The sequence below is a fragment of the Talpa europaea genome (assembly GCF_964194135.1).
Source record: "Talpa europaea genome assembly, chromosome: 6".
Lineage (NCBI taxonomy): Eukaryota > Metazoa > Chordata > Mammalia > Eulipotyphla > Talpidae > Talpa > Talpa europaea.
In genome coordinates, this window is record NC_140072.1 from 99,639,265 (window position 1) to 99,662,354 (window position 23,090).

A 23,090-nucleotide genomic window follows, 5' to 3' on the forward strand; every position below is an offset into this window, starting at 1 on the left:
GCTTCACTTCGAGTAATGTCCATTCTAAGGAACTATGTGTTTACTCATTACCAGTGCTCTATTGCATAATTTTTAATCCATTTAAAATTGGGAATTTTAACTCAAATTGAAATTTTTGTTTATCTGTGCTGCCAGTGGAAATAAATCAGTGAGATGCTAACTGCTAAGCTCAGCCAACGTCATATGTCTGTCCTCCAGCTGTGACATCCAGCTCACAATCCTTACGCCTAGCACCTTGGCAAGTTTCTTTGGCCATTATTTATTCTAAGATACATTATATTTCAAAAACGCCAAAATATAGGGCAATGAGTAGATTATAGTTATAATTTTAGCATTTATATTTCCTCTGTGGTAATATATGGAGCTTAAATATATTTTTACTACAGTTGTAATCTGCATTTTAAAAAAAAATCACAAAAATTATTTAATCAGTAGCCATTGCAATAATTCCTTAGTGAAAGCATCATTGGTTAATGAAACCATATAGTAGCTAGTGAGATTTGATCAGGAACCCTCAGGGTCATTGCTTTGTTGTGTTTTGAGGTAACTTTGTAAATCCGTGTTTAATGCTAACAGTGACATAGCTGCTACATGTCACGTGCCCTCATTCCAGTTTTCATATTGCCTAAAAGTTTGTTTTACTTAGTTCATTCACACCAATTCTAATCCCACATTCCTCTTAAACCCAACTCCGTGCCACCTGCCACTTTGATGGCAGCTGAGTGCTAGCATGTTCTCACAGTCTATACAGTTCTGACAATTATCATGTCATTCAAGAAGGGCATTAGAATCCAATGTTCTGTTAAAAGGCAGTGCTCTGCAGTTTGGCGCCTCTAAGAGTCACAGTATCAGAAAGATACCTAAGTGGGCATCCTCAGTTGCAACTCCCAACATAAACTACCTTAGACCTGAGAACTATCTAGTCCAAGAAAAGGTTATCTCCCAATGGACACCAAGAATGGTGGGAAAGAGGACGTAGGAGCTGGGTTCTCATCACTGTCGCAGGGGAGGGAGCTCAGAAGGATGAGCTGCGTGGTCAAGCTTGTTTTCTGATGCACAACCAAGTGGGAAAGGATTCTAAAAGACTCTGCTCACACTTTTCTCCTACGCCCTAAAACTGTATTAGTTGCATATGACCTATATGCCAATGAACGCCACTGTCCTATATGATCTTGGGGTTCTTATCACAATAGTTTCTCTATGGTAAATTTGCACCAGTTTGCAACAAGGGTTATCAGAAACTACACAACAATACATAAGGTACTACCTAGAGCAGCTCATTTATGTAGTAGTTGATATGCCCTAAAACAGACACTACCTGCCTGACACATGTGACAGTGCTATCACAGTCACCTCCTGTGAAGCAGTAATGAAGTGTGCTTAACTTAATGTGGACTTAGTTGTCTATGATATGATGATGATGATGATACCAGCTGACAGATTGTCAGGCTCTATCTAAGCATATCCCAAGTAGTACCTAATTTAATCTTCACAACTCACTAAGATAGACACTAGTGTTATCTTCATTCTAGAAACAAGAAAACTGAAATGCAGACAGCTTAAGTAACTTCCCTGTGGTCAGGTAACTGACCATAGTGAAGGGAGGGTTGAACCCAATCTGAGTCCAAAGTACAGGATCTTTGTTACAGTTTGTGTGCATAAAAATATTTTAGCTACTCTTCCCATATTTTAATGTAAATATAGTTCTCAGCTATAATTACCTTAGATTGTAATTGTATTATATGGAAATACCTGATGAAAATTCAGAAGATTTCTGAGTAAAGATGATCACAAAGACATGTAGAGTACAAAATGTTCGTGTACTATTGTTTTCAGCTGTTCTCATTTGTACACTAGCTCATGGAGAACTTGAGTAACAGCTTCTTTTCCAAAAGGAATAATTCTGAAGATCACATTTTCTCTGTGTTTTCAGACAATGTTAACAACTTCAAGCTGATTATTTTGCTAGCTAATAAATTTTCTAGGAGTAATGTGATAGAAAATTCAAAGAAATGCATCTCCATTAGATTTCCAGATACCGCACATTTCTCCGGGGGCTCATTTGCATAATGTTTTCCCTTTCGTATATGCTTTAAGTTAGTTCATTTTATCACTCCATGTGTTTAAACAATTAGAACTGACAAAATCCTCACAAAGGACTTTCTGTCAGCAAAGCAGAAACCAGTCTGTCTGTGAAACTGTGCCTGCAGAACACCACTTATTGAAAAGATCCCTGGTGTATTTCCTGTAATTCATGTGTAAAGTGTGTGAGGGACCCTGCAGAACTAATTAAAGTAAGGATCTGTGTGCTTGCTATTGTAGGCTAAAGGTAAAGAAAGACAATGGCTAAGACATCAAGCTACTGGGGACCTAGATGATGCCAAGATCATTGATGGGCTGACTGGAGAAAAAGCCATCTACAAACGTCGGGGAGATCTGGAGCCACAAGTAAGTAGCACTGGTGATTTGCAAAATTCAGTCATCTTTACAGATACCTGCTATTTTGGGTTGCCATCTTTGTCAGAATGCCAAAAACCCTATGACACCCAAGAAAACTGGAAAAAATAGGAAAAAAAATAGTATTTATCACATGAGTCAAGATTTCAATAAAAGTCAGGAAACAACAAGCACACTCAAATTGAGTAATTTAAGGAACAGTGAATAAAAGGTAAGGGTGTGCTGTTAAAAGAATGGAATGGAGAGAGTGTGGTGTCCCAGCAACAGATCTAAACAGGCAATGGGAAAGATCCTCCACTAGAACCAGAGAAGGCCACTTCACAGACAGCTGCCTGACAAGAGTTGTGGCCATCAATAGCAGGAAAGGAGCTGAAGGAGCAAATACCCCACCCTCATCCTCCTGCCAGTACCTCCCACCAGCAGAACCCACAGGAAGCCAGCAGCCAAGAGGGAGGCGGAAGACTCTGTGCAGATCAGCTCCCACACACAGAACAGGATGCCCTGGAAGACACACTGAAGACCCTCCACATGTCTGTGGATCCCAGAGTGTTGTGCAAGGGAAGTTTACCGGAGCAGTCTTGGTGGGTTTTTAGTGTTCTATTACTTTAAGGATAGTATAATTGAAGAAAATCTTAGAAATAAGGAATTCTCCCATAAGTAACTCTTAAGTGTAGGATATAAAGTTTAAACACCCTTTATTTTTTAAATCTTTGCAATACAATGACCAAAGGGGGGAAAAAAAGTCCATAAGGTGAATATCAAGTCTCTTGGAAAGGCTCTGTGACTTACCATCTCCCGAATAAAGGATGACTGCAGAGCAGCCATTGAGAGCCTGGGGTCTGGTAGAGAAAGGGAAGTCACTTGCTCCATTTACAGTTTATTTAGAGCGGATACTTTGGTCATTTGGGGAGTGTTTTCTTCTGTCTCACTGGTATGAGTCAACTACTGCTGTCTTTACTGACTCATTGTGGTCCACAAATGTGTTTAGATACTTCTGAAATTGTGAGTCGTCAGGAAAGCATTTGTGGCACTGTTCTTGATTTAGGCGGACTGCAAGTTTTTAAAAAAGATAAGGAATTTGTCTTAATTATATTCTAATACTACAATATCATCTCAAAATGACTAATTCTACTCATTAGTTTTTCATACCTCTATATGTATGTAATACCAGAATAATCAGAATTTTTCTTTTTTAAAGTAAAGCTGACAAGTATACTTTTAATTCTGCAGATTGGTAGGCCTGAGTCCAAAATCAAACTGAAACTCATAATAGTTTCACATTTTAATTGTCAGTTGTGGCTGAATAGCAGTTAGATGCTACTTTCATGTCTTTAACTGCCAAAAAAAATGTGAGGTAGTAATTTGGTGACTGGATGGAAGAGAAAACTGAAAGCTTGGTAAAGACAAAGGGCATTGAAGAAATATTTCCCTTAAGTTCTTTGCCAGAACCCCTTCTCACATATCCTTGTTTTAGGAAGCTGACATTTCTTGCAGACTATGCGGAAAATCATTTTCAAGTCACTACACAACAGGTACAAGTAAAATTCATCTGGGATTCCAAAGCAATTCAATCTTGCTAGACTCCAAGGCATGACATGAAAATGACGTGTTAGTGTTTATGTCTTTCCAGATTATTATTTTTAAGATGGTATCAGACTCAGTAAGGCAGTTTTAGCAGACTCGACGGAAAGGACCATAGTCTGAAGGAAAATCTTTCCCATATGACCCTGACAATTCTGAAATTCCATTTACTGAAATGCAATCCTTAGACACCTTGCCACCTGGCAGGACAGATTTGTACAGAGCCAAGCTAATGACTGACCTGCCTGCATTGGGGCTGGTACTCTGGGGCCTTTAGGAGATCCCCAGAATCGCAGCCAGTGGTGTTTTCCTGGCTCACAAGACTTTTCTGTTGTCCTGTCCTCAGCTGGGTAGCCCCCAACAGAAGCCCAAGCGCCTGCGCCTGGTGGTGGATGTGTCTGGCAGCATGTACCGCTTCAACGGGGTAGATGGCCGGCTTGAGCGCTCAATGGAGGCCGTTTGTATGGTCATGGAAGCCTTCGAGAACTATGAGGATAAGTTCAAGGTAATGGCATGAACTAAGGAACTGAACTAAGGATGAGGAACTTAGTCATCCCAAATTAGGGCCTGAAGGTAGACAGGTAGATGCAGCCCCCTCTTCATGCCCTTCAGAAATACTTGATCTTAGATCATTAAGCTTGACATCCCACCTGCACCCCAAGATTGCTTTCCTGAGTTGTGTTTCTGTGTTATAATGCATACCGCAAGAAACATGTTAATGAAACCCATCACTTCATTTACTGTAGTCATCCAATCTTGAGACTCCAAATCCCCACCCTTAAATGAAGCTCTACATGAGAGATTCCTTTCACAGCTAATAGTAGGTAAAGGGCAGCAGTGAATACTGCTCAGGCTCTGTACAAGTACAGGATACAAATACAATAGGACAGGACTTTCACTGTAGGGGGTAGCTTTGTTCCTGTGAGTAAGTAAAATGTGTTTCCCTCATGATTAGTGAAAATCAAAGAACTGTTCAAGAGTCCTGTCTTAGTTTTAGTTGCCAAAATCTCAGAGCTAAAAATCAAAGACCAGCCATGACAACTTTGTTATGTCTTACTGCTTGCCGACTAGTATTCAACTTTTCCTTCCCTTGACCCTGTATGTTTTATAGGTTTATATAAAATAGTATTTTCACTATCTTAGATTCTTTGTAGTATGAGGTGGAGCACAATTTCTTAAGGCACTTCGACCATTTATGATTAATGGGTGGCTAGACAGCTATTTCACCCATATAAACCCCACCTCATGTTTCAAAATCTTTGGTTCTGCTAATATCTACATCATCTCCCCCACTACTTCTGTGGATTTTGGAAGGTCTGCGATCCTTGACTTCCTCTGAGTTAAATAGAGATATAAATCCTTTAAAGAGCATAGCAAACATATTACCATTAAAACTGGCTTATTCATGTAACCTCTTGTTTATTGCCACATTAGTCACAATAGCCAAGAGTTGGAAACAACCTGCATGCCTATTGACAAACAAGTGGATAAAGATTTATATATACCATGAATATTACTCAGCTGTTAGAAAAAAGTGTGATTCTGCCATTTGGAACACCATGGATAGAACCAGAGGGAATAATGCTTTAGTAAAATAAGTAGACAGAAAAAGACAGTGGGTGATTTCATTCATTTGTGGTACTAAAGAAGAAAAGAACTAAATAAAAATTTTTAGACTATAAGAACAAAATAGTGGTTACCAGACGGGAAGGGGGCAGGGTAAATGGGGTAAAATGGTGACGAATGGAAACTAGAAGCCTGATGGCGAACATGAGGTAGTATATACAGATGTGAAGAGGCTATACATCTGAAACCTAATTAATCGTATAAGCCATCACTACTTCAATTAAAAAGAGAAATTAAGTGTCACAGTTAAAAAGTGGGGATATTCAGTTATCTAAAATAAAGTTTCTAGTCAGAAAGGTTTTCTAAATCTTTGAGGGCAAAACTGCTCCAATATATGAAACTATTCCATGTTTTTGGAAAGATTAACCAAGAAGCTGAGGAACACAGGACTAGGTGAAGGATTAGACAAAGAGTAAAAGGTGAAAAAGCCGATAAGAACTTCAGAGAGCCATTCTATAGCTGTAGGTGGCATCATTGTCAGTCTGTTGAATATTTCATTACTTCTCACACAGTAAAGTAAGTGTATAGGAAGATTGCTATTTGTCCACTTCTAACTATTAAACATTTATAATTTAGAAACTGGATATGCCGCACAAAAAATAATATCAATGAAATTAGTATTTTACAAGATGTCCTTTCATTCTAATTGGTAATTACAAACTAAATTGTGCTGTGTCTCAATTAGATTCAACAAAATTAAAAACAGTAAGTGAGCACATACTAAGAGCAGAGTACTCAGCTTAGTACAGTCCCCTGCCATCCCTGAGCTCATACCTAGACAGAGGTATGTGTAAAGAATGCCAATTCTGATAGAAGATTCAATGAGAAATGTGCTGTAACTGAGGTAGAAAGTACTCATCTCCAGACACCCCCTTTAGGTCATCAACCAAAGCAGTATTTTGCTAATTATCACTTCAGTGACCACAGCAGTATAAAGAATTTCCTCAGTCTTTATCAGTAAAACCACAGATAAATTGAGAAGATGGCCATTTAACATATGACAGACAAATCCAAGTGAAATTATAACAAGATACTAAGATAAAATCAACTTGTTTCAAGGCTTGAAGTAGCTTTACCATTTTTTTTATGCTATTAGATTTTTAAGGCAGAACTTTAATGCTATTGTGCAGTTACTTGTACTTATAAACTTACCCATCATATTTACTGCAGTTCCTTAGAACTTTTTTTTTTTTTTAATAGAGGCATGCTTTTTTTTTGTTTTGTTTTGTTTTGTTTTGTTTTGTTTATACATGCACTGGGTACAGTCAGAAGCACGGGAGGGTAGGAGAATTCACCAGAGCCAGAGCGGAGAGCAGAGCAGGCAGAAGGACCGAAGTACACTGCTGAGGGGAGCAGCGGGCGGCAGGAGAGGTCTGCGTGCCATGTGGGACCCTCCTCCGGTGACCGGGGAGCAGCCGGGGATCGAACCGGCGCTGCAGAGGCCGCGGGCAGCCTCGCAACCCAGCGCTCAACCGCTGCGCCACCGGGGAGGCCCTCCTTAGAACTTTTTAAGAGCATAGAAAGTCTTATGTAACTAGTGCATTAAAATCTTTTCCACAAAAGTAAAAAACCTAAGACTTTACCCAGTAAGCTCTTTTATGGAAAATGGCACTTAGGTGAGTGTCTGGTAGGAAGGGACAGGCGAGCATAAACATCCTGTTTCTACAAATTACTCCCGGTATCTAGATTTTAGAACTGGGATCACCTCACAGGTCATTTACTCCAGTTTCCTCATCCCTCAGACAGGAAGCCAAGATGCAGAAACATTGAGGCGCTATCCCAAAGTCAGAAGGCTAGTTGGAGATAGAGTAGGATGGTAACCACTTTTCTTCTGTTTGTTTTCCCTTTTTTCTTTTTGTTTTGCTTTAAAACTTTCCCTTTCATTTCCCAACATTTTGATTTTGATGAATTTTAAACTCACAAAAAAGTTGAAGAATAATAAACACCCACATATCTTCAATTCGCAGTTGTTAATGTTATGCTTCCTTTGTCTTATGTTTCTAAATATATATTCTTTTTCACCCTCTGAATCATTTGAAAGTAAATTAGGCACAACATAATCCTTTATCTCTAAATACTTTATTACCCTTCTCTTACAGTAAGGACATTGCATAACACAACCTCAGTACCATTATCACAGTTTAAGACAATGATCTGTAATCTCACAATATCCAATTCAATTCCACTTTCCCCAGCTATCCCAAAAGTATCTTTTCTAGTTGTTTTAGCCCCATAGTCCAGGGTCCAGTCAAGACCTGGATGAATTTTGTGTCACAGTCCCTCATTAGCTGCTTGTAATGGGGAACAGCCCTACCTCCTGCAGTACGGTCTGTATCTCAGACGGTCTATCACTCTCTTGAGCCTCCTGATCAGTTGTCTTGTAGAATGTCCCTCATTCTAGATTTGCCTGATTGTTTTCTCAGGGTGCCATTTATCTTGTCCCTGTGTCCCCCATTTTTCCAGGACTCCTCAGAGGCGTTCCCCCCACACCGAGTACACATTGGAAACTTGGAATGATCTTCCTTCTATTCCTGCCAATGATATTAAGATGTTGAGAGGCCGCAGGCCATGCGGTCTCTGCTGGGGCTCCCCAGGCCTCCTGTGCAGAAGGGGGGGAGCACATGATATAGAGCCTACTTAGGTTCTGTGAGTTTTCTTTGTTTATAGTATTTGTGGGCACAGGTAAAGGTGCACATATAGTACAAAATGTAAAAGGAACATAAGAAGCCAGAGTAAGTGTATACACCAACACCTCCATCTCTCCCACTTCCCAGCTCGTCTCCCTGCTGGCGAACTAGTGGATTTGGAGGTGTCTTCTCAGAGATATTTGGGGGCTATACCTGAGGTATGACAGCATGCTGTTCACTCTGCTCTCTGCCTTTTCACTATAGGATCACAGTTAACTCTATTTAATCTCTCTCTACTTTTGCTTTCTCATTTAAGAAAGACACATAAGAACTAGGAATCACTGGCGACAGTGTAAGTTACTCGGCATGGGCAGATGACAATTTCAGGAGGTCCTAGTGACAAATTTATATTCCGTAGTCTGGGATGGTACCACAATGTGGTGTTTTTGGGGACACTCAGTGTTGTGCTCTGATTTCTTTTGGTGCTTAGGGATGCCTACCTGCATTTATCCCTCCCCTGAAAGTGTCTAATGTGTATTTGCTTTACAACCTTCAGAAGCCACCAGCCTGGCCCAGAGACCTGGACTCTTCCCTGAAACTTCCCTTTTGGCCTCTGTGTTGTGGTTGGCTTGAGCTCAGCTCCTGACTCGGGGCCACTGCAGCCCGGGTCCAGCAGGCTCCACTTTTTATTCCACCTTAGCATGAGCTGTGCCAGACCACAGGGACCCTGAGAACGAAAGGTAATTCAGTGGCAGCACACATTTCAAAGTCATCTGGCGTTTTTAAAGTTTCTCATAATTGTTCTACCAACTGAATTCAATTATTCTCAAGAACAGCATTTACAGTAGATCCATAGAGCAACATTATTTGCTAGTAATCAGCATAAAGTCCTCTAATCTTATAAACACAGAATTTTTAGTGTTCATAGAGCACTTAAATACTGAGGTGAAAGTGTGTAGTAGTGGTTATGTGAGCTATTGTAAGTCAGGAAATCAGGCTTCCCCCACCCCCTTCATTTTCATTCTACTTTGTTCTTCATGATTTCTCTAAGTCCCTGGGATTGTTTTCACTGTAATCTAAAAGTGGACCTTCTTTTTTAAAAGTTCTTAATGTCTTATATTTTTTTCCCAGTACCCACCAAAAATTAGAGGACTACTTCTCTGCTGAGCACTCAAATAGTGGCACCAGAAAACAGGTTTATTTAGTTACCGAAAAGTTGGACTTTGGAGGGGGAAAGTATATGGAGACATATAAATTATGTTCTAAGGTCCTAAGTTTCCTAGCAATGTAGCAAGGAAACCTTGAGGGATGGTGAAGGGTGAAGGAGAGTAGACAATGCTTTTTACCCTCCCTCCATCCCCAGCTCAACCAAAACAATTCCATTTCCAGTATATTGATATTTCAAGATGTTTCGTGGTCTGGCCTTTTGTATAACATTTCGTTTGGAAAAATAGTTCCACTGTTGAAAATATATATAAATGAGAGTCTGAACACCACTATTCTAGGACCAATACTAAGTGAAGCAAACTTTTCCATTCTATTTCTTGGGCATGTGATTGGATTTCATAAAGCCCTGTGGGCAGGAATGATCTTAGAAATTATCACCAACCTTTGTTTTACAAATGAGGGGGGGGAAAAAAATCAAGATTCAGAGAGGTTAGGTTTTTTTGTTCCAGGTCACACAGCTGGGCTGAAAAAGCCAGGACTCCTGACTCCCATTTCAGGTTCCTTTCTTTTTTTGTTGTTTGTTTTTGGGGGGTTCGTTTGTTTAACTTTTTTAAAGGGAGACCATATTTTATTGACAATTTTTGATAATGGTTTTGAAAAAGACACTTAACAAATCAAGCAAAGAATCAAAAAACTGAATAAACTATAAAGAAAAGCATGCTATAATATCTATATACAAGATAAAGTTTCCATTTTCAATAAAAGTAACCACCCAAAAGACACACCAAGAAAGGTACAGGAACTTTCCTTAACTGACATTTTATCTCTCACTTGCAGCCACTTATGTAAAAATACTGATTAGTCAGAAATAACTATCATTCAAGAGCAAATATACCATTGGCATTGGCATAAGTCCTCTATCTTCTCCCCTTAGTGCTTCATCATCCCAAGACTGTATAATAGACCTACTTCTCTGAAAGATGTTGGTCAAAAAGACTGGTTTAAAATTCCTGGTTTAAAATTTAAAAGGAGCCTCCCCTCGTGGCGTAGTGGTTGAGTGCTGGGCTGCGAAGCTACCCGCAGCCTCTGCAGCGCTGGTTCTATCCCCGGCCGCCAGTGAGGGTCCCACATGGCGCGACAGACCTCTCCTGCTGGGCCCTCGGCTCCCCTCAGCAGTGTATTTCGTCAGTCTGCCTGTTCTATTCCCAGCTCTGGCTCTGGTGAATTCTCTCACCCTCTCGCACTTCTGACTGTACCCAGTGCTTGTATAAATAAATAATTAAATCTTTGTTAAAAACAAATAAATAAAAATAAAATAAAATTCCCAAAAGGATGTAGAAAGATGTCTTACAAACTAGCACCTGCTGGGAAATTCCCTTCTATCGAAACCTTAGATCGGTGCCTATAATTAACTTTTTCCAGATGCCTCAGGGATGTTTCACAAGTTCAGAAATAAAACCCAATCATTCTGTCAGGCTCAGACTTTGAGTAAATTCTTATTGCTGCACAGAGATAGGATCTCAGATCTCCTAGTCTGGTCAGAGAAGTCAGAATTGGTTCAAGTGATAGACGCTAACCCAATCATTCAAAAAGCCTGAGATTGCTTTTGTTAATTCATTTCTATGTTGTCATTTAATTTGTTCCTCTGTTCTCTGAATTTCCTTGTCAACCACCAGTTAGATCTAAGTACTCGATCAGATTCTATTTTGATTGTTTTGAAGCTAAGACATTAAGTAGTGTTGTGCACTTCCAGTGATGGTTCTTTTAATTATTTTTCTGGGAGAATATTTTGATTCTTTATTGTTAGCTCCTGTTCATATGTCCCTAGGAAAAAATAAATTGAAAAGTTACCTACTTGAATAAAAAAAAAAAAAAAAACCCTTGAGATTGGGAGGAGAAAGAGAGGGAAGACCTAGGAAATGATTATTTCTCTATAGTAAAAACCCTGAACTTAGATCCGGAGCTCCTAGTTCAGGAGCCAATATACTTCTGCAAACACTATATCTCTGACCTTAAGAAAGTCTGTTAGTCTCTGGGTATTAATGTCTTTACTTGTGAAGTGACATTAATAACACCCTCCCCGCAAAGGTGGTAGAGAGAATCAAAATGAGACAATAAATAGAGGCGCATTGTAAACTATTAAGAATTACACAAGTTAACATTATATAATATGTTGTGCGATCCTGTGAGATAGATAAAACAGAGCCTCTCCCTGTTTGTCAGAGGTTAAGGGATTTGGAAGCATATAGCATTAGAGGTCCTCTAAAGCCACATTATTTGCAATATAGACACAAGATTTAGAAAGGTTAAATGACAAGCCCCAGCTCAAAAGCTTGTTAATGTCAAAGCTAAATCTAGACTACTTGACATTCAAACATTCTTTTTCTGTTGACTTCAATGATATGAAGAAAGATGAGTTAGCTGATACAGTAAATCACTGGCCAACTAACACCCCATGCTTCCGTTGGCACTAACTGTTGACCTTTTAACTCACCTATCTGTTTTCCAATCCTTGGCTCCCCACTGACTGTAGAGCTCTCCTAGAATGGTGTACTTGGATTTCCAGAGTGAGGTTTTAATTCCACATAACATCAGTCTTCAGAAACAGCCTCAGATGATTGTCTCATACCTATTTGTAATGTGAATGTATAATAAAGCATAGCTTCTCCTAAAGTTAGCTAATAATTCTCCCCAATATAAATGTACATATAAACCTTACTATAAAAATGCTAAGAGTTCCTTGTGCAGAGCAGAACCTTCTTTGTATTTAAGTATTAGAAATTATCCTTCTCATCTAAGTATAAACCTTTGTGCCTTGGACTGAAACTGAACATTTGCTTTATTTGTAATATCTTTCTCTAAATGAATGAGATTTTCAAAAGAATACATAACAAAAAAGGCATTTAAACAAGTTGTAGGGCAAAGAAATATTAAAACTGATCTTTCCTAGTTGTTTCCTAGTAGTTTAATAATTTAGGTTTGATGCTAAATTTAAGACTCCACAAGGATTTATGGGATGCACTGACAAGTGGTGATATTATGATTTTAAAAAATGTTGAACTATGGGCCTCCCCGGTGGTGCAGCGATTGAGTGCTGGGCTGCAAAGCTGCCTGCAGCCTCTGCAGCGCCGGTTCAATCCCCTGCCACCAGCGAGAGTCCCACATGGCGGGCGCGACAGACCTCTCCTGCTGCGCCCACCGCTCCCCTCAGCAGTGTGTTTCGTCAGTCTGCCTGTTCTGTTCCCCACTCTGGCTCTGGTGAATTCTCTCACCCTCCCATGCTTCTGACTGTACCCAGTGCTTGTATAAATAAATAAATCTTTAAAAAAAAAAAAAAAGTTGAACTACTCAAAAAATTATCTAAATGTCAGCTAGTTTGATAATGACAACGAGGTTGTTGACTAGAGAGGCCTGCCCCAGCATGGAAGCATGCCTGAGACCCTGTCATAGCTGATTTGACAGTGATCATGGCAGGAACTGGATGGGGTGAATGGCAGAATGAGAGAAATGAGTTTATATACTTTTTGCTTTAAAAAAGAGATTTGATAGCTTAGTTATTGTAAATAGTGCTGCTATAAACATAGAGTGCAGGTGCCCTTTTGAATTAATGTTTGTGTCCTTTGGGTAAATACCTAGAAGGAATTTAGAAAACCTAAATAAGGGACCAGGAAAAAGACTAATACAAAGTAAAAATCCAAATCAATAAGCAACTATAAACCAGAGACACACTATGGTGAGTGTGTGGAATTAGGGTTAAAATAGGGGGGTGGGGGTGGGAATTGTATGGGGAATATAACTAAGATGAAAATGCATACATTGTACAAAAATGAAAAATGATGTAAAAAACATATAAAATAAATTTTTAAAAATAAGACAGATTTGAGATTCGGCATATGGCCTATAAAACAATTTGGGCTCCTTGGGTAGCAGAGACTAGATAATTTGACAGAAATATTGTTTTTAATGGGAGCCTAAGATGATCTACAGTAACACCAGGGAATGCGCCACATTTGGATGTACTTTGGATTCCTCTAAAGTATTTTATTTACTTTGGGCACAGAATAATCCACAGGCCCATCCAGAAGATGAGAACCAGGACCTGCAAACCGTTTTATATACCTCATCCTGTCTCTTAGGTGTGTCTTTTCAGGCTTTGCAATGCTAACTAGGCACAGACAAAGGAGGTCCTTCTATAAATAACACTTTCCTTACCACAAATGAAGGAAGGGGAAATGCGAGGAAGAAAGGAAAGAAGGGAGGAAGAAGCACAGGTCTACAGCCCACCTGTCTTTATCTCATTTGCTTGGAAAAGTCTGCTTTTTTTCCCTCCTGGGCAGATAATTAAATGATTGATAGTCATTTAATCAGCCAGTGTGTTTGACAAATAATATCCAACAACTCATTTGATGGCTCTTTGTTTAATAATTAACTAGCAACTTTTGTCCCTGCAGTGGCCAGTTGCCAATCCTATAAACAGATCACATTGAAATATTTATTTATATCACCTCATTCCTGGTCATCTGATTAGTTGGAACTGTAAGCAACAGTAGAAAAGGACGAAAAGAAAGGCCAATACATTTATAGCCCTCTTACCTCAACTGAGGAAGAGAAACCTACTTCTTTTGTCAAGGGATTGATCTCCCCTCAAGTTAAGGTCTGTTTAACAGATTACCAGCCCCTAAGGAAAGAGCATGCCTGGTACCTTATTCTTGGTCTCCAACAGTTCCTGCTGTGACCACTGTCAAATCAGACTGAGCAGGGCCTGGAGCCGGCTTCCATGTAGAAATCAGGCAGGCCACTCCCAGCACTGAACACATGGGTGACCTTAGTCAGGTGTCTACTGAAGCCACCAGAACTTTCCTATAGTTATCTAAAAGCTGTATAGCTTTTATTTCAATTTTTATTTATTTCCTTTTCACTACATTGACAGCTAACTCTACTAAGGAGATTATTTTTCATGTTACTTCCTTAGAAAGCATTCATTGTCTAGCCTTTTTAATATATTGATAAATCTCCCAAACAAGTCTTCATATCATTCCTTTTATTGAGACAACACTCTGAAAACCAGACATAGACTAACCTCCAGGCTACTTCCCTCCTCTGACTGACCTTCCCATGAGGTGCAGAGTCTATGGGACAAAGGGGAAGTGCCCACTGGAGCCATTTTCTCCATCATGCTCCTGGCTCCTGGGACCCTCGACTGTCTGCTAAAATGGCCCAGACTGACTTCCAGGGCCTGCACGGACCTTTCTGAGGCCATCTTCCTAGGGCAACTCACCAATGGTGTGAGCGCCCGGGTGCGAGGGATGGCAAAGGAGTAACTGTATATTGACGTGTGGACGTGACTGGGTGCCCACACGCATGCCTATGAGGCACCTTGGGTGGGGACCAGAGCCAACTGTAGGAAGAGAAAGGTCTGGGCTGCACGTCAGGGGCCACTGCTGCCCACATCTCCCTGTTCTTGCACAGAATTTCACAGACCCCAAGCATCCCAAATTTGGCTTTCCTGGTCATTATAATGTCCATTTATCAAAGAGGGGGTAGAGACATTTTATTGAACAATTTATAGCTTTGTAATATTTAGACACCCTATATGGGCCTTTATTTGCGCACTTGGTCCTGCCACTCATACACGGCTCTCTGTCCATTTCATTCTCCCTGCTGTCCTTTCAGAGAAAGGAATGCCCTCCCTCCTTCCCCAGACTCGCCCCTCCGACTATAAGCCTGACCTCCCTCCCCACCACCTCCACTCTGCTACCTGTAAAATGCCAACCCCTCTCCCCCACACTGCTCTGTGTGCTGTTCTACTTTTCTTTTTTGTCCCCAAACCTTTCACTGAACTATCCCCCAAAGGTCTCCATTGACTCCGTGCCCAAGGTCATTAGTCGCTGTTCTCTAGGATGGCCATGGCTGTCGTCACTCTGCACAGTTGAAACCCTCTGCTCTGACGTCCCAGGATTGTCCCATGTGGCCTGCTTCTGTGCTCACCCCCTAGTCTTTTTCACTCAGCTCTGCGCTTTTCCTGCACCCCACCAAGAAAGTCTAGAGGACCGCTGCTGTGTATCCACCCTGTGTATCCACCTTCGGCACGCGGGTCCCCAACCTGGGATGACAGCCCCATCTGTGACGACACAAAGGGGAATTCTGCTCTAATGCCTCCAGAATGCACTTTCAGCAAGTCTGAAAGAACTCATCTTCCCTGTATAACCAATTTGCCTACTTCCTTCCTATTTTTGCATTAAAATTATATCAACAGGGATTTCTACACTTCTTTTGATTTTAAATGTGATGGTTCCAGTTATATCATGGGTTGTTTGTTGTTTTTTTGTTTTTTTTGTTTTTGTTTTTGTTTTTGTCAGCTAGCTCAGACTAACCACCTTGTATCTCAGAATTGTCGGGAGGAGGGAGGAGCATTCCAGCTTGCAAATGTTCTGCAAGAATATAGCCAACAGGGGAGAGGAAAACTGTTTATTGCCCCAACTTGATTGAAACTCTCTTAAAACATTTGTGCAGTAAGCACCCCAGCCATGCTCACAGAACAGAAGTCAAAGCTGAGTAAACGTGACCATGCCTTTAAAACACTCTCACCAGTTAAAGAACTAACTTGCAACTTGTATACAATGAGGCATTTAAAAAGGCTATCTTTGAATAATGGGATTTTGGCTAATTTTTACTTTTTTGTGCTTTTCTAAAATTTCCATAATGAATTTTTTACTTTTGTGTTCAGAAAAATAAACAGATTAGTTTTGCACTGTTGCATAACAAATTACCACAAATGTGACAGCTTATAGAAAAACCCATTTTTTGGAGAGAGATAAGACAAAACTTGAGCTTGCCAATGATGAGATGTATTAGTCCCACTAGATGGAAATAAAGTAGGATGTTTGTACAGATTTGAAAAAAATAAAATAAAATAATAAAATAAGGTCCGGAAGTTCCGGCACCTCCGCGAGCGCCGGTGCGCCCCGAGGTGAGCGCGGGCTGTGTACCGAGAGGCCAGCTGGGGCAGCGTGTGGCGGGCTCTGGCCAGGAGACTCCCGGACCCCGGCAGCTGCCTCCATCCTCTGTGCTGGACCCCATCGCCCCTCCCAGCGCCGCTCCCGAGCCCTCGCGCGTCTGTGAGAGCAGCGACAATGGACGAATCTCTGGTCACAACCTCAGGAGATTTTTTAAGTGTGATCTGAAACCACTGCCATCCATGGAGGACCTGGAAAGATCTTAGAATGTTGGCAGGTAGCATTTTTAATAACGAACGTCATATGTCCTTGGGCAGCTTCTAGGAGCAAGGAAGGCAAACAGAGTGTATACTGATGGGAGAAGAGACGGTGGTACTAGAAGACACTTACGAGCTAAGAAATATCTGGAGGATATGGAGAGATAAATCACTGCACCTTCCAAGATGATTCTGAACAACCACTCAAAGTATTCTTTAATGCCCAGAAATGTATGGCTTCTTCTACTTAATCCATTTCTTCTATACAACATGAAGAAAACAAGTGCAAAGGATAGACTAAGGTCATGGACTACAGGTGCTTTGCTGGTTTCTGGGTTCCTGCTATGAGTGGGACCATCCGGTGTTTTTCGTCTTTTTTCTGGCTTATTTCACTGGGCATGATCCCTTCCAGCGCCATCCATGTTGCTGCAGATGGCATGTGTTTGTCTTTTTTGATGGCTGAGTAATATTCCATGGTGTGTGTGGACCACATCTTCTTGATCCAGTCATCTATTTTGGGGCATTTGGGTTGTTTCCCTATCTTGGCTATTGTAAGTATTGCTGCCATAAACAGGGGTGCAGGTGCCCTTTTGAATTGATGGTTCTGTGTCCTTTGGGTAAATGCCTAGGACTGGAGTTGCTGGATCATATGGAAGCTCTGTGTTTGGTAGGTCCAGAGGTCTCCACACAGCTCTCCATGGTGGCTGGACCAGTTTGCACTCCCACCAGCAGTGCAGGAGAGTTCCTTTTTCTCCACACCCTCGCCAACATTTGTTGTTGCTAGTTTTCTTAATATGTGCCATTCTCACTGGTGTGAGATGGTATCTCATGGTAGTTTTGATTTGCATTTCCCTGATGACAAGTGATGTTGAACATTTTTTCATATGCCTGTTGGCCATTTGCATTTCCTCTTGGGAGAGGTTCCTTTTTGGCTCTTCTGCCCATTTTGTGACTGGGTTATTTACTTTGTTTTTTTGAGTCTCTTCAGCTCGCTAAGAGCATTCATTATTCTATGAGGACATCAGAAGTCTGCATACTTAAATCTCTAGAAACTTCTAAATATTGATTTTACACATGATCATCACCAAAGAAATCTTTCAGGATCAGTACAATCCTGATTACTTTCTGAACTGTGTAGGCTTTTTTCTGATTCATCAGTGAAAAATACTTGTTTTAGAATTGAAAAATCCCCATACTTTGCCCCCTCTTGTCACCGATGAAGACATGGAGGTGCCGCTGAAAGCCATCTTCCCTCGGCGCCCACGGGCCCTAGGAGGAGACAGTGATGATCACTGAAGAAGGGAAGGGCAGCCGTAATCTCTTCTGACTTGCTGGAGAAGCAGCTGTCAGTAGTTCTCCTGAAGCCTCCTAATAAAGGTTAAAGGTTCCATTTAACTAAGCCCCTAGTGGGGCCTCCAGGATGGCCTAGGGGTTAGTCTCAGCGTTCTCACCGCTGCGGCCTGAGTTCAAAGCCCCGGCCAGGGAGCTACCCGCAAGGAGCGTGGGAGTTTAGCCCCCGTAAGGGGGCATGGAGCTAGAGCGCATGTGGTGCAGCAGAAGGTCTCTTCTCTCTGTGCCTGCTGCTCCACTAAGCTCTGTGCTTCAGATCTCGCCCCGCCCCTCCTCCCTCGCCCCGCCCCTCCACAAGTCTTCCCAATATAAATTTGACACCTAGATACTCCCGAGTGCCTAAACCAAATAATGAGAGTATCAGTCGTGGTTAAGAACTACCATGCCACTAAACACCCCTCCTCCGTATGTAACACCCCCCGTAGTACCTTTAGAGTTTTTAATTTTGGCATTTGATGTATATTATAAATCAACTACACCATTTGTTCTTTCCCTATATTAATGACTGTTTTGTTCTTTAAGTCAGCCTTAATATTCTCATACAAATCATATAAACATACTATATGAGTTTTAATAAAAAAAATAAAATAAAATACCCATTTTTAAGTCACAGTCCTATAATTGAGATAGTCCAGACAGACTCAGCTGGGTTCTCTGCTTAGGGTCTCATAAGGCTGACATTAGGGAGTTGATCAGATTAGGCCCTTGTCTGGAGGCCCTGGGGAAGAATCTCCTTTTACCACCTTTCAGATTGTTAGCAGAATTCAGTTCCTTGGGAGTACAGGAAGGGGTTGCTATTTCCTGACTTGCTGCCAGGGTCAATTCTAAATGTCATTCTCAGGGCCTAACCCCATGGTGTGCCCTCATCTCAACCACAGAAATCCCCCATGTGCCACATCCCCACCCCCATGCTGCAAATCTCTGTCTTTATTACCAGCTGGGGTGTGGAGGGGGGAAAAACTTTGAAAGGTTCCTGTGATTAGATTTGTTCCACACAGATATCTTTTGATTAACGTAAAATCAATTCATTTATGACATTAACTACATCTGCAAAATCCCTTTTGCTCCATAATAGTCACAGGAATCTCCTGCCCATCATATTTGCAGAGCCTGCCCACACTAGGGGGAGTGGATTATATGGCAGGAATCTTGGGAACCATTTTCAAATTCTGCCAGTCTTAGTGTGTGGGGTGAGTTGTTTTAACTCTCCCTGGAAGTTAAGAGTGGACTTCTTGGTAGTCCCTGAAGCCCTCATGATGCTTTCCACCTCCTGCTGGACAAGAGAGATTGCACAAAAGAATGGGCCAGAAATGAGAGAGACTGGAATCTGTCTCCTTTCACTTCCCTGTGGCCAAATGTTGAGCAATTCTGAACAGTAACACACAGATGAGGTGGAATGACAATTCTTTAGTAGACAGAGGCTTCTAACTGATTCTCTTGCCTATAGTATGACATCGCTGGACACTCTGGAGATGGCTTCAACATTGCTCTAGTGCCAATTAACAAAATCCCCAAGGACAACAAGCAAAGACTAGAGATTCTGAAGGTAAAGATATTCAATTACTTCTGTAATATGAAAACTTCCAAAGTATCTGAAAATATTTACTGAAGCAGCAGCAACTATAGGAAAAAGACTGTTTCACAGGTATTCAGACACTAAACTGACAAACACTAATCATACCTAAAATCCTTTCTCCATGTACAGAAATTAAACTTGTTCCCTACATATTTTTAGCTATTCAGTATTATTTCAGGATTCTATAAACTGTGTCCCCAGCTACACCCTGTATAGTTCTCAGCCCCTTGATCTTTCAGTAGAAGGAAACAGATGATCCCTTCTAGAGTAGTCTCTAGTGCCAGTATTATGTGTTCTTGGTATTTCTAATGGTAAACTCAGTTGTACATAGACCTATAATAGAAACACACACACCCCATTATTTGAAAGTAAATGTCCTCCATTACTATGGATGTAAGCACAGTGTTTAATATTATAATTTTGTTTATTGGAAATTCAATCCATTCCTGATTTTTCTCCTGTGTCATCGCCATCCTTTGGTGTGACGCCAAGTTTTATATTTTCTCATTTCAATTTCAACTTGACTTTTAAAAGTAAGTTCCAGCTGGGATAATATTGTAACATTTCTTGTTCCTAATGAAAATCTTTACCACATACAGATGTCACTGTGTACAGTTATCACTCTACAGAGCTAATTAAATAGAACTCAGACTTCTTATTCAGGTGTACTAACTGGTATTTGTGCATTCTCATGGCCGATAGCAAATGTTCAAATTCATGAACAATGTTTCTCACCCATACCTTTTGTGCACCATCTCTTCTTCCCCAGATAATGCATGCCCATGCTCAGTTCTGCATGAGTGGGGACCACACACTAGAGGGGACAGAACATGCCATCAAGGACATTATCAAAGAAGAAGCTGACGAATACTTTGTGATTGTCTTAAGTGACGCGAACCTATCACGATATGGAATACATCCTGCCAAGTTTACCCAAATCCTGACAAGCAACCCTCAAGTAAATGCTTTTGCCATTTTCATTGGCTCTTTAGGTGATCAAGCAACCAAGTAAGTATCATCTCAGGACACTCAGGGTAGGGTAGAGAGGTACTAGAGCATCTGATGCCTTTCATGGGCTAACATGTTAAGGAGGGACATCAGGGAGATGAGAAAAACTGAAACTGGCACTCCGCTCAAGGAGCTAATAAGCCAGAACATCCTCTCTCCTCAACTAGACTATGTTTGGATGAGCAGGAACATTTTCCACGGTTTTTTTGTTTTATATTTAAACAACAGTAAAATAGCTAGCAAACTGATTTGTCCACTAATGAATGTACTTTATATCAAGGTCCCAAACTCAATTCCAGTCTTGTTCAAATCCTGTTTAATCTAGCAAAGATTTCCTAGTTTCCTATGTGTGTCTATGTGTTGTAGACACGCACATGCATAAATCTGTGTGTCTGTTTATACACAGAGACTTCACATGTACACATCACAGACCTCTCCCTTGTTACATGGGAATAGGCAGTGACACACTTGGAGACAACCTAAGATGGTATATACGGTATATACAGTAAGATGCTGCACTGCATATACTGAAGATTCAGTCATAAAATTCAGTCAGACAAGGAATACCGTACTGGATGATCTGAAAGGAGAAATCTGGAAATGTTTCATTACTTAAGCACACTAATATTAATCCTTTTCAATTACAAGAAGAGCATATTTCTCTGTTTAAAATACTTATATAAGAAGTGGAGAACACAACAGAATATATATCGCCTGGAAAAAAAATTCTTGCCTGAAACAAAAAAGCCATAGAGCTTTTAATTATTCTACCTCTTTTCCCTGTCCTATTCTGTGGCAGAGTCCCGTATAGACTAGAAAATGTTGTGTCCACAGTGCAGCATCTTTTTCACTCAATTTCCTTCACCTTGCTGCAGACTACAGACTAAGGTTAAGAACAGTCATGTGATTACTGTCACTTTATGACAACTGACTGCATTTTCTCAATTTTGTGTTAGTCTCCACGTCCCTGAACACGAACCATGCCTTTCCTCCCAGGCTTTCTTCTGCATCAGCCCAGTACTAAGCAGATGGCAAGCTCAACAAATACTAGCTGAGCTGAAATGGCAATTTTGTCTTTCTAGTGAACAGATCCTGTTTGAATACTTAAGAAAGCACAATAATACCCTTGTGGTTTCCTAAGGAAATGGTCCAACACCCCCTGGCAAAAGATATGTTGTGGAATTAGCTGGTCTACCAGGCATGCCAAATGTATGATACGACACAGGAGGGCTGACTTTTATTAAATGTCATTCCAAAACCAAACTTTGTTGGCACAGTGAAAGGAGGCGTGCTTTTGGCGAGAACTGTCTTGCACTTTCATTACCTTCAAAAATGGGCCTTTGTTCCAAATGATAAATTGACATTTAAAAAAATTATCATAAGCCTATATAACCTCAGTGTCATCAAAGGAGCAATTACGTAAGCCAGATCGTATTTCACATTGGGTGATGGGCAGAAAGAGAGAAAGAACCACTAGGGGTTTGGGCAACATTTTTGGAGGCCTGTTTTCTAAGGCAGGAAAAGCACTTAGAAGGAAAGTGTAAGTTCAACACATTTCTGGACCCAGGTAGGCAGATCCCAGATTGGTCCCTAGGATCCTTTTCTGTCAAGGGAATGAATAGAAAATACCAGTAAATGACAGTAATAAAAAAGAATTTTTTTTTTTTATTTTCAAATTGCTAGTTTTCTCAGTGAAAAGGTCTTTCTTTCAGTTCATTTTCAATGTCTAGCTCCCTGTGGCTCTTCCAAGTCTTTCATTGTGGAGTGACAGCCAATAATTGCAGGCAGGGGCAAGGTATTAGAAAGTGAAAACTTCCTTTCCTAAGAAGCCCTTTTGATACTGTGGTTTGTAAGGGCTGGAGGTGAATGGGAGCCCCCATTTGCAATGGTAATTCTCTTTCCTTTTCCCTCCTGGCAGGCTTCAGAAAACTTTACCAGCTGGTCGGTCTTTTGTCGCCATGGATACCAAGGACATCCCTCAGATTTTACAACAGATCTTCACCTCCACCATGTTGTCCACTATCTAAGAAATGCCCTTCATCACCCTGGTGACCCTGTGATTTTAAATAAGCTAGGAATAAAGAGAACTCTAAAGAAAAGACATCTATAAAGTGAACCATGCAGTGATGGAATAATTCTGGCATTCCTGGGTCTTCCAACACTTGCTCAGAATTCAGGAAAGTAGCCAGAGGGAGGTTTGTGCATGGAAATCTACAATTGCTAATGGGTTACAAATCACTCAAGAAAAGTTGACCTGCATTTTATAAAAGGTCAGGGTTAAAGGAAGATGATTTGAGACTTGGTCTGTTTCCAGAAACCTGAGGGGGAAAAGGACACTTGGTTTTTGCCTTAACACATCCTCTTGGGCACCTAAGATAACAAAAGTGGCCCCATCCAGGGCCTTTGATGCTACATTCTGACATCGAGATACAGGTCTATGGAAACACACCCAAGCAGTTCCTGGTCAATGATCATTTTTATTTTC

The 23,090-nt window shown here is 40.8% G+C and overlaps 1 protein-coding gene across 1 annotated transcript in view; it reads left to right on the top strand.

The window, feature by feature from the left end:
- The window catches only part of VWA8 (von Willebrand factor A domain containing 8), a gene marked incomplete at both ends in the record, with an annotated part of 320,923 nt that extends 298,291 nt beyond the window's left edge, over positions 1 to 22,632 (top strand). Inside the window, 5 exons of the mRNA XM_084235317.1 lie at positions 2,323 to 2,448; positions 4,385 to 4,543; positions 19,469 to 19,567; positions 20,367 to 20,605; positions 22,524 to 22,632. Of these exons, the coding sequence (XP_084091443.1) occupies positions 2,323 to 2,448; positions 4,385 to 4,543; positions 19,469 to 19,567; positions 20,367 to 20,605; positions 22,524 to 22,632 (732 nt within the window). The remainder of the gene's footprint in view (positions 1 to 2,322; positions 2,449 to 4,384; positions 4,544 to 19,468; positions 19,568 to 20,366; positions 20,606 to 22,523) is intronic.
- Between the last annotated feature and the right edge of the window lie 458 nt (positions 22,633 to 23,090).